The following is a 12,551-nucleotide window of genomic DNA, read 5'->3' as shown; positions in this document are numbered from 1 at the left end:
ATCATAAGTATGTAATGATCGCTACCAAAATCTATATTAGAATTGGACCAGGACGAATCCACCACCCCCCGAACAAAAGTGAGATCAGGTGTCGAATCTCTACATGTCGACGTGCCCCAGCTGGTGGGATACGAAGGGTCTGTAATCAGAGTTAAATTCAAGTCTAGTGCCTGCTGCCATAGTCTCCCCCCCTTAATAGTGCTATAAACATACTTCCACACATGATATGGTGCATTGAAGTCCCCTCCAATAAGCAACGGTGCATCTTTTGCCAGATTGGTTGCCTTGGTCAAGAGAGATATGAAACTCTGCTTCGTGTCCCGGGGTCTACTGTACAGGTTAAGCAGGTAAACGCTCCTCTGACATGACCTTTTCCGACCTAATATTACCTCCACCATAATATATTCAATCTTGCAATCCGCCATGTGAAGATCATGTCTAATATACGCCAACCTCCTATTAATGAGAGTAGCGAGTCCTCTGCCCTGCTCATTATCCTTAACTTCCGCTTTGAAATCTGTTAAGGTCACGTTAGACGTCAGTGTTTCCTGTAACAAGATAACTTGAGGTTTCACACCATGCGTTCTAACAAACTGCTGCAGAGACGCCTTCTTATGATTGAACCCCCTACAATTCCACTGCCAAATACTAAATGAACTTTTAATATAGCCATCTTGACCACGGGAATTTGGTGAACTAGTTTTGAGCTCAAGTCCACTCGGCTACTTACCCTGCTGGGCTAGCGGCCGAGTGCACTCCCGCTCCATAACAGGGACCACCATCTCGTTTAGATATATTTCACTTTTGCCTAATCTTTGATCCGTAATATTTTCCCGTTCTTCTATCCGCTCCAGTCTACTAATGATCTGATTTACACTTTCTTGCTATGTCGCCATCATTCCTTTAAGCTCGGAACCGACTTTGCCCTGAATCCGCACGGTCGAGGATAGGGCTCTCTTTTTCGGAGCAGGCGTCTCCTCGTCCGCCATGGTCTCTTCTGCGACCTCCACAGACCTTGGTACCTCAACCGAGTCATCATGTTTCCAAGCCTGTCCTAAGCTACCGCTGTTACCGGAAGGCAAGCCGTTCCTACGATCAGCTATCTCTTTGATAAGCCCGTCAATGGCTGCGTTTAGGCTATGATTCTCTCTCTCGAACTGCGCAATCCTATCCCTATCCCTATTACCATTCACATGCTCCTGGCGCTGCTCGCGCGCTTGGGCGGCGCTGATGCCGCCCTTGACCTTGTCAGCCCAGGTGGTCTGGCTTCCAGCTGCGCCGCCGTCTCCACCAGCTGCAGGAAAGCGCACCCGCGCCTCCATAGAAACCGATCGGCTCCTGGTCGTTGGAGTCCCAGTCGATGGCCGCTGCCTCGACCTGAAGCGGCTCCTAGATCGCGAGCGTCCCTTGGAGCGTTGGCTGGCGCTCACCAGCTGCACCATCTCGGCTGCCTCCTGTTCCGCCGTTTGCTCCGCCCGGGCGCTCTCCTGTCGTCGAACACGCACGACATAGGGAAGCTGGTATCGTTGTCTGCATTGTTTATCCGCGGTCAGGTGTCGTCCACCTCAAAGCTTGCAACAAGGCACACAGTTGTGATCCTCTTCAGGGTTCCGAGCCCCGCATCCTCGGCAATCAAGACAATCGGGCGCCGGGCAGACATCCGCCCGATGTCGAAGCTTGCCACACACATAACACACATCCAACTGCTTTCGATACAGGAAGCACCGGACCAGAGTTGGCCCATATCTGACGAAATTGGGCACTTTTAACCCGTCGAAAACAATGATGACTGATCCTGTGTTTTTTATTCCTTTGACCGCCATAGCCAGCGGGTTGCGATCGTTAACAATGTTCCGCTCAAGTGTCGCGGGGCCATCTATAACGTCTACATTGCGAATGACCCCCTTACACGTAGTGTGTGGGGCCGTCTCGTACGCACTGACTTCAAAATACTTGTCTGCCACTCTGATTGACCTGAGTCTCACATATCGTTGAGCGTTGCTCCTTTCTGGCGTTCTAGCCACCAAGATATTTTGCATAAAGTTAGGGCAAATAACATCATCCCTAATCTGCTCAATACTGAGGCCTGCCGCCTCTACGATTGCCTTGCCCACCGCTGTACAGCTTTCTCCAAATTCAGTCCACCCCGTGGGCGAATGACTATTTTGATGTGTTCTTGTGGCATCGGTGGCATGCGCGACGCCTTCACAATGCCATTCTTGATTGCCGAGCTTTGACCTTGTACACAGTGTTTCTTTACTCTCAATTCGACACGCTAACGCATTTGCCCTCGTTTCCGCGTCCTCCCGCCTCACACCCTCTCCCCTTTACAAGAACCCCACCTATATATACTGTGGCGAGGAAAGCATATGTCGCCTTGAAGAAGACAAGTCCACTTGTCGAAACGTTGGCTCCTGCATTCACCTTGTTCACGTTTTGCTCATCGTCTTCTTACTAATAGCCACTTTTGTCCGTTATTCTTTGTGTTCATTATCGATTTTGTTGTTATTACTCCATCACCTCGAACTCGGCCAGGCACTTGCGATACAGCTATAAATAAATAAAGTCACCTCGGTTGCCTTTAACAAGGCAACCGCCGACTTCCTTCTTTCCCCATAATTTCTGTACAGATTATATAGTGTTTATGTGCAGATAGTGTTTTATATTAAAATAAGGAGATGCTCTTGTGCGACAACCATCTAGACCAAATAACCCGTTGCGTGGGTGAGCTCGAGGTAGCGCGACTGATTCCCGTCGCGGCGGCCGCGTTTTGATGGGGGCGCACTTCAGACACGCCCGTGCACTTAAATTTAGGAGCATTTTAAATAACCCCGGGTGATCTAAATTAATCCTGGGTCCCTCGCTTCGGCCTGACTTGTAGTCTGACCTTGGTTCTGGGGCATAAATATCCAGAATTGAATTCATTTAGTCTTAGCGAGCACAATTAGCTTGTAGTATACCATCGACATCTGGAAATATTACACGAAACGGTTATCCTATGTATCGTGAATGAAACATAAATAAGTAGAGCACTCTTGAAATGTTCTGTTACTGAAAAGCCTAAAAAATTCTACGTAAAATAAGGAAATGTACACGTACCTTCCGAGTGGGCCTTTATATTCGAAAGCTATAATCAGTCTGCTGCCTTCGATAAAAGTGCCCGCGAAATCAAAGTTCAGCTGCTTTACGTCGGCTTTGTGTCCACTCTGTAATAAAAAAATGATTAATTCCTTAATCATATCACAAACAGAAAAATAGACCTCAAGAAGAGACCAAGAGGTTTGTCATAAAATAACGCTCAACAAAATTAGTTTTTTTTTTTCTTGCAAGATTTAAAGCAATGCCGTCGATGTGCCAATTTTCGCTAAATATCTGTGAAGTAGAAAATATAATAAAAACATCAATGTGAAGTGTGTTCTTTGGAAAGCATGAAATGGCAAATTCTCTTCCATCTTACTACGTCAAATCGGTGGTTTCTTTCAACGGTGACGCCTATTCCTAAAAACTTTTCAAGTGTTGCGTACTTCTGCATTCTGACTATGTACCTGAATTGTTGCATACCTTTGAACAATACTAACAAATTTGATAATTCTGATACTAACAAATTTATAGCCAACTTCTCATTTGGCAGTTGCAGTTGCGGCAATTGTGCAACGCCTAAACTCTGCGCTTGTACTTTCAGGAACCATACCATCGACTGGGCCGTCTTGTCTCTTGATTTCTGGACGCGGCAGGCGAGCTTGTTCGGACTGAGCACGTGCTGCAAATTCATCGATGGTTACAGCTGCAGCTGCGTGGATTACAGCTACGATCTACCTCGAAGGGCATATAAGGAAGCTTCAGCAGGGGCTCGGACCATTTGGCAGGGGCAGTTACGGCAATTGTGCAGCGCCTAAACTCTGCGCTTGTACTTTCAGGTTGGTTGTTTGCATCTTTGTTTTAGCTGCTTCAACTTTGTTTAGCAGCAACTGCTGCAATTTTCTTGTCACTTTTATTTTCTTGAATATTTTTTTTCTTGCCCACACGTTTGTTACGTCATGCCTACGTGTCAAGAACTTGCCAAAAAAAATTGAACAGCTGGAACAACATTTCAACAATAGGATGGAATTCCTTATGTTAGAAATGGGCTCTAAGATCAAACTGAAGTTGAACGACTTTGATCTGTCTGAAAATACCTCGCTTCGCGAAAGCATTGACTTTATGAGCAACCTGTTCGACGACTTCAGACCCAGGCAGGATGAATTGATGACTCCTAACAAGTCCTTATTGGCCCAAAATGAAATGCTTCTGACTGATTTGGAGCAACATTCTAGGCTTAACAACATTGAAGTTAAAGGAATTCCACTGACAAAGGGGGAGGACTGCCGAGCCATTCTGAAGCGTATAGGCGACGTCATCGTATGTCCTGTATCTGAAACTGACATTGATACAGTTAATCGTGTTCCGTCCAAATCATCCGATCCACATTTAATTGCTCGCTTTGTTTCAAGAGACAAGAAAAATGAATTCGTAAAGAGAGCCCGCCAGGCTCGGCTCCGTGTGAGCCACCTCGGGTTTTCTGGCACAAACGACACGGCTGTTTACGTGAGCGACCATTTGACAATCAGCAATAAAATTCTGTTTGCCAAAGCACTTGCTCTGAAAAAGGCAAAGAAGTGGCAGTACCTCTGGACTGAAAAGGGCGAGATCAAAGCTCGGAAAGCTAGCGATAGCAGGGTGTTCCGAATTTCAGCCGAGTCGGATCTGCGCATATCCACGTAAGAGTGCCTATTGTGCTGATTACACATGCCTGGTCACTTTTCATCGCTATGTCTCTTACGTATTCTCGTGAACTTCGTTCTTTACTTTGTCATACTAATCCTTCACAGATTTATTTTAACGCACGCAGTCTACGAAAGAACCACGAGGGGATAAATAGTTTTCTATCTTCGCTTGATCATGCTTTCTCTTTTATTTGTGTTTCCGAAACGTGGCTTTCAGCGATGATAGTAACATGTACGGTTTTCATTCTTACACTCCTGAATACTGTCACCATTCAAACAGTAGTTATGGCGGGGCTGTCATCTTTGTTGCTCTGCTCATCAGTTACACTCGCCGAAATGATTTGAACTTTCACGTCGATTGCTGCGAAACGGTATGGGTGGAAACTAACGAGCCCATTGAGGCATGCAGCACTAAAAGGTTTGTTCTCGGTTGTGTTCATAGGTCACCAGGTTCTAACGTTTCGGATTTCATCTATGCTCTTGATAACGTACTTAACAAACTGCTATCGGACAATAAGAGTGTAATGATTGTGGGAGCCGTAAACATAAACTTGCTGGATGTTAACTCTAGCTTGTATACAGCCTACACTGACTGCTTCAGTGGCTACGGCCTTGAATCCCACATTACATCGCCTGCAAGATGCGTTGGTGAGGGTTCTCATTCACCAATTGACCATGTTATGACAAACCTAGACGTACCTATTTAGCGGGCGTTGTTAACACTGACCTCACTGATCACTTTCCGATTTTTGCAATCTTCGAAACGCGTTTGGCGAACATTGTCACCTCTTACTTCACTACAGTAATCGACACAGATAAATGAATTTCTACCATTAGCTCCACTGACTGGTCAGATCTGAATTTTAATGAAGACCCTATAGAAGCTCTTAATTTCTTCTGTAATTTATTCACTAAAGCTATCAGTACTTGCTCTCGAACTGTGCGATGTAAAAATCGATTTAAACGCCCCAATAACCCTTGGATGTCACATGGTCTGCTGAAGAGTTAGCGCAAAAATAATTTGTATAAGAAGACTAAAAGACAACCATTTACCTGTTCTCTGAGAGATCGGTACAAAACATACTGCTACGCTCTTAACAGGACTCTCAGAGAAGCCAAAAGACTTTACAATGAAACAGCGTTCTTGCCGAATAAAAACAACCATAAAAAGCAATGGCAGTTGTTGAATGACTTTTTCAACAATGAGCCACCTAAGTTTATCTCTAAAATTTTACGCGACAATCTTACTTTTTGACAGCCTGCTCGGATAGCAAACGCTTTTTCTGATCATTTCGCATTACCTTAGAGAAACAAACAAACAACTTTTCAGCCTAAAACAGAACGCATGAGACATTTATTTTTCCTTCATCCTGTCACGTCTAGAGCTAGAATGGAAGACTTGCTGTGTTTGCTCAAATGGTCAAGAATATCTTCCTTTAGCTGGAAGAGGACGTCCTGCGTGGAAAGCATCTGGCGGAAGCCGAACATGGTGTGCGGATAGCGATTCTAGCTCTAGACTTAAAGGGCGCCTTTGATAACGTGAGCCATGAAGCCATTCTCCGTAACCTAGAAGATATCGGCTACGGTGCCAAAAGATACGCCTACATGAGCGCTTTCCTCACCAACCGTACGGCCACGGTGGGGATTGCCAATCTCCGGAGCAAGGCATTTCACCTACCTAACAGGGGTACGCCACAAGGTTCGGTAGTCTCGCCACTCCTCTTCAACGTGGCCCTCCTCAAACTTCCCCGCCTCCTAGACACCGTCCCAGGGATATTCCATGCTCTATATGCAGATGATATCACACTGTGGACGAGAGGCACGAGCACGGGGGAACAGGAGACCCGTCTTCAGGAGGCGGTCAACATCATCGAACGATACCTCAACACCTGCGGCCTCCACTGTGCCCCGGAGAAATCCGAGCTGTTAGTACTCGGGGCACGCACCCGGGGCCGGCCCCCAAGCCACGACGCACCGGACCCACAAGTCCTTCTTCAGGGAGTCCCGATACCGAAGGTCGACTCACTTCGAATTCTCGGAGTCCATATACACAAGAACGGGTCCGGCTCCGCCACACTCCCTAGCCTACACAACGCCGTGGCACAGCTTACTCATCTGATACGACGGGTGCCCAATCGCCGCAATGGCCTCAAAGAGCACGAAACTTTGCAAATGGTACAAGCCCTCCTTTACAGCCGCATTACATACGGAACTCCTTACCTCAACCTGAAGACAGCCGAGAAACAAAAGCTAAACCTTCTCATACGAAAGGCCACGAAGCTCGCCCTATGACTACCGACAACCGCCTCCACTGACCGATTGCTTCGCATGGGAGTTCACAACTCCTGGGAAGCACTCGCGGAAGCGCACCTTATCAACCAGATCGAGAGACTCAAGCTAACAACCACAGGCCGAGAAGTCCTCCGACGCACAGGATACGTAACCAACCCAGAACACGATGACGAATGCAAGGAAAGGATCACGTCGAAGCTCCGGGAATGTCTACAAGTTCTTCAGATACCTCGAAACATGCATCCAGAACACCATCGAGGCAGACGGCTCGCCAGGGTAAACGCCATCAGACGCAAGCACCGTAACGACCCGCAGGCGCGCTACGTGGACGCAGCCAAGTATCCGGGCCGAAATGCCTTCGCCATCAGCGTCACAGACCACAAGGGTACGACACTGGCGTTGGCGACCATTCTCGCCAAACGCGCCGACACAGCTGAGGAGGCCGCTATAGCACTCGCCACCCACACAAGTGAGCATGCCATAGTGGTCTTCACCGACTCTCAAGCAGCAGCATGTAACTACATGAAGGGCAGGATCTCTATAAAAGCGATCAACATACTGAAACGTGGCGACACTCCTCCCCCCTACACCTGTATCATGTGGGTTCCGGGACATGAGGGACTCAAAGGGAATGAAGCGGCACACGCCGCGGCCCGCGCAAGCGTCAACCGGACCTCCCCGCACGAGAATCTAGGCATGTCCCACCCACCCAAATCAGCGGAGGAAACAGAAACAATGCCGCTAACTTATCAAGCACTACTGCATCACTATCGCCTTGGACGCAGGGTATACCCTCCACCACATCCAAAACTAACGAGAAACGAAGGCACTGACTACAGGCGACTCCAGAGTAATACCTTTACCCATGGAAGCTTACTGCATCATTTCCACCCGACGCTATACAGCTACACCTGTCCACACTGCAACGTGCCAGACAGCCTGGCGCACCTCCTACTGCAATGCAAGAAAACCCGAGAAACCATCACAGCGGCACCACTAGTAGCCCCAGCAGACGCAGACCAAAGCTTCCTCGCTGAAACGTGGGAGGCTGCGATCTCCAAGCCTGACCTGGTCGACCAGCGCGAACTAGTCGCCCGGGCCCGGAGGGCGATCCAAGCCAGAGGGTTCCTGGAATAAGGGACCCTCCCACCTCGACTGACAAGTCACTGCTTAAAATAAAGGTTTCATTCTCTCTCTCATCCTGTCACGCCACATGAAGTGCTTTCTATTACGCGTAATCTTCGTAACACAAGTCCAGGATTAGATGGTATTGCAGTGCGCCATCTAAAGCTAGTCGCTGATGCCATATGTATACCCCTGAGCGTAGTAATTAAACTGATCTTTAAATCTGGTGAATTGCCGCCATTGCTAAAGCGTGCAAAGGTTCTTCCAGCTTTTAAAAAGGTAATAAAGAAATAATTTCATATTACCGTCCAATTTCAATTCTTTCTTCCCTAAGTAAAGTAATTGAAAAATTATTTTTGATCAGATTAAGCAAGTATTTGGAAAAATTCCATATAATTAAATCCTGCCAGTTTGGTTTTCGGTCTGGAAGCTCCGCCAACTCAGCTCTACTTTGCTTAACTGATTTTATTAAGAATAGTCTTGACAAAAATGAATTCGTTGGTTCAGTTTTCTTAGACCTTACTAAGGCATTTGATACTATTCATCACATGATCTTATTTCGTAAACTTGAAGCATATGGAATAACTGGCCCTGCCTTAGCCTTCCTAAAAAGTTATTTGTCTGATAGGGAATTTAAGTTTTATGCGTGTGAAACTTTTTGCAGTTCTAAAAAACTTAACCAAGGGGTACGACAACGCTCAATACTGGGGCCTTTGCTTTTTTCTGTTTACATTAATGATATGCCAGACGTCACTGACTTAAGTCATTACGTTCTATATGCTGACGATACAACTATATCTATAGCTGATAAGTGTATCTCTTCTCTAGTAATCGAACTAAATAAGACTCTGGACCACATAATGAATTGGTGCAATGACAACGATCTAGTCATTAATCCATCTAAAACGAAATATTTAGTACTCCATTCGCACCAAAAGTCACTAATTATTCCTCCTTCGTTAACCTTACGCAATCATTCTATTCCCATTAGCGACTACATCTCATTTCTAGGGGTTATCCTAGACAGCCATCTGAAGTTTTACGTGAACATCAATCATGTCAAGCTGAAGTGCGCTTTTGGTATCCGTGCACTTATCAAGGCACGACACTATTTTTCTCAGTCTGCTTTGCTTTCACTCTACTTTGCGTTCATTCGTTCACACATTAACTACGGATTAATCGTTTGAGGTAATACATATCTATGTTATTTGTCTTCAGTCCAGCATCAACAAAATCGAGCAATCCGTATCATCACCCACAGATGACCACGCTCTAACGCTATCGGCCTGCTTCAGCAGTAGAAAATTTTATGTATAAAAAGATTATTCAACTACAATGTAGCAATCATGTTTTACAAATTGCTTGATTTCCAGCTGACCTTTCAATATATTCAAACCAGCTCCCTTAGAAATACAAAGCCTACTAGGTTCGCTTCTAATTATAGTTTTTTGTTACCATCAGTTCGCTCCCCCCCTAACTATGATAAAAAAAACACCTACATTCGCTACCATTACACTTTGAAATCGTTTTCCTGCTTCGCTTAAAACGCTACCTACATTTCAGCGTTTCAAAGCTTCGCTAAAAGATTTTGTGCTAACCTCTGATAATTCTTGCTAATTAATATTTGTATTTTCAGTCACCTAACTAGTAAGTATCACCCGTTCTTTTTTTTTTCTTTGCAGTGTTCACATTGCGCCACATTTTTTTTTCTCTTTGTTCGTTCTTTTTTTTGCTTTTTGCCTTTAACAATTATATAATTTTTGTCACTTCCGTGGTTATTTCTGTACACTACATCGATTAGAGCATGATTTGTTGGGTTTTTCTTTTTTCTTTCGTTATCATTTGCTTTTCTTGCAACTAATGTATTATTCTGCTACCCACTGTTATGCTGCCAACAATTTTGCAATTCTGTTGCAGTTAATAACCGAGGGTCCTGTTTTCAGTATCATTACTTTGGGACCCTCGTCTGTATATTACATTTATGTACCTATGTTTTGCATATGAATAAACTTCAACTTCAAGGCAGCGGCATTGATCACGTATGCGAAACATAACTCTTGTGTTGATATTCAGGGCTTCCCAATTGTGGTGAAACGTCGGATATCCTAAGCTCTGGGATAAAAAAAAGCAAAAACGAAAAAAACCAGAAATCCTGGGCGATGCATTACAAGCAGGCGGCGATCTTTTGTTTCTTACACCGGAACGTGTTTGTTGTGGCGTTGTTAGACGGGCCGTAATCACAGGGCTACACGTGTCGACATGTTTTATTGATCACCTCCAAGTTATTTTGTCCACTCAGCGACGTCAATAATATAAGATAAAATACCCTTTTCCCCAGCAATTTTATTTCATGAATTCATAAAATCACTGTGAAGGACGAGTGGGCTCGGAATTAAAAAATCAATTTCTCGTTATTCAGTGCAGTCAAACCCTGCACATGCCGCCTCAAGAAATCCCTTTCTTGGTTACCGATTATTGAAGATAGAGCGTTGACACACGTTGTATCTACGCTAAATCTACCTTAACGCACAAAGACATAGTTGACTTTTGTGTATTAACAGCGCGAGGGAGAATAAACGCAAATACGCCATGACGAATGCGCTAAGGTAAAAGGACACCATGGATTGAGGCTATTATGCTTTCCATGCCTCGCAAAAAGCCCTGTCATTTTACCAACAGGGCTGTCCCCCCCTTATCCCCCCCCCCCAAAAAAAATGCCCATCGTTCAATTGGGAAACAACGACAGGCGTTGCAGCCAGCTCTCCTTACTTCACGACCTCCAATTCAGTGGTACTCTGAAAGCAGTCGGCTGCTATCATTCTCATAGTGGGCATTATTTATGAATCATAAAAAAGAAGCATTGCAAAAGCAAATTTTTGGCTAAATGCGCCACACTTTGCCAATAAAGTGTGGCATAGAATAGAACAATGAATAGAACAATAGAACATAGAATAGAACAATCGAACATGCTGAATGCGTCTGCGGAATTTTGCATTTCAAATCCGTGCTTCATGAAAGGTAAAGAATGCATGTGTGACTTGTTGATTAGGGGGAGAGATGCGAGGAGAATGAAAGACTGACTGTGAAGAGGAAAGGACACCATATCCTGCAACCCTTTCGGGAGCACAGATTAACGTCTGGTGGGGCAAACAGAGAGGCTCAGTAGACTCTTTCAATTTCTTTAGTGGGGAGAGCAATACGGAAATCAAAGTTTCACTTCAGGCTTTCTTGCGGATTTATTTAGTATTGTTGATATTTCCAAAATTCTAATTATTGACAGCTTTGTAGAGACGCAGTACCAGCGCAGCAATTACACCCCACGCACATGTCTCCTTATTACGTATAAATAGATGTATGACGCGATATTTTTTTTGATGAAATGAACTTGCAAATCAGCAATTCATTGTAGAGCCAGAATCTCAACTTATAGACAAGAAACGAAAAATATTGTTAATACATCCAAGGGTGTCCTACTAGCGTGCCCATGAACGTGAGACAATTAGCATAATCCCCATTGCACAACGCAGCATCACACATTGTGAAGTAATGCCCGTACTCTATTTTATGCAGGAGCACGTGGATCGCTAACGTCTTCTAGAACTCTCTGAGACACCTGTGTTTACTTTTTTACAAAGGACAATCTAGCTAACTCACCGTGTAGTAGATGTGAGCACCAGACTCGTTCCTTGACTTCGTGAGAATGCTTATTTGGTTCGTCGTAGCGCGATGCAAGGGCGTGTCAGGTAGCGACATGGGGAATTAGTACGGCAATTCTAAGGCAAGATTCGTCAGGAAGGAGGCCCTCAGAGAATCACCGCAAGGTGCAGTAGATCCCAGACCAAACGGAACAATGTACGTGGCTTCACTGTCCTTAGATTGCTTAAGCCGGGATCTTACGGGATCCCTACGACGTACTTGAAAGCTTGAACAACTGCGTTCCGTGGCGCTTGGGTGCTAAAGAATAGCTCATATATCTGTCATACAGGAAATTTAAACCAAGCATCGGGTAGTTTTTCATGCGCTTACGCGATGTGTTATCATGGCGGCCCACACTCAATGCGAGTTATGTTTCTGCGCTTGCGATGTATAAAAATGTCAAATGTATCGAGCCTTTTCATCGTTTAGACAGTACAGGCCATCATTAGGTCGACCGAGTTTGTATCTTCATTAACGCGGCCACGGTACGGCGCCGAGGAAACTTTTCGAGTTCATAATGTGTAGGATTCTCAGTGACGTGGAAATTAGGGCGAGTTGGTGACTAATAATCATACCGTATAGGTGAAGCAATGCACTGACCAGGACAAAGCAGCGAGACAAGAGAATATACGACACTCGCTGCACTTGCAAGTGCTTTATTTGGGAACAAACACT

The 12,551-nt window shown here is 45.2% G+C and overlaps 1 protein-coding gene across 2 annotated transcripts in view; it reads right to left on the bottom strand.

Annotated features, from left to right (window-relative positions):
- LOC129381877 (uncharacterized) overlaps nucleotides 1-12,115 on the bottom strand; it is a 38,772-nt gene extending 26,657 nt beyond the window's left edge. For both annotated transcript variants that reach the window (XM_055065100.2, XM_055065099.2), the window contains exons 1-2: nucleotides 11,835-12,115; nucleotides 3,100-3,206 (exon numbers count right to left, since the gene is read on the bottom strand). In XM_055065100.2, the coding sequence (XP_054921075.1) occupies nucleotides 3,100-3,206; nucleotides 11,835-11,933 (206 nt within the window). In that variant the 5' untranslated portion in view covers nucleotides 11,934-12,115. The remainder of the gene's footprint in view (nucleotides 1-3,099; nucleotides 3,207-11,834) is intronic.
- Nucleotides 12,116-12,551: the final 436 nt, after the last annotated feature.

The sequence above is a fragment of the Dermacentor andersoni genome, chromosome 10 (assembly GCF_023375885.2).
Source record: "Dermacentor andersoni chromosome 10, qqDerAnde1_hic_scaffold, whole genome shotgun sequence".
Classification (NCBI taxonomy): domain Eukaryota; kingdom Metazoa; phylum Arthropoda; class Arachnida; order Ixodida; family Ixodidae; genus Dermacentor; species Dermacentor andersoni.
Note: the sequence above shows the minus strand (reverse complement) of the source record. Positions and strands in the feature narration are given on the sequence as shown.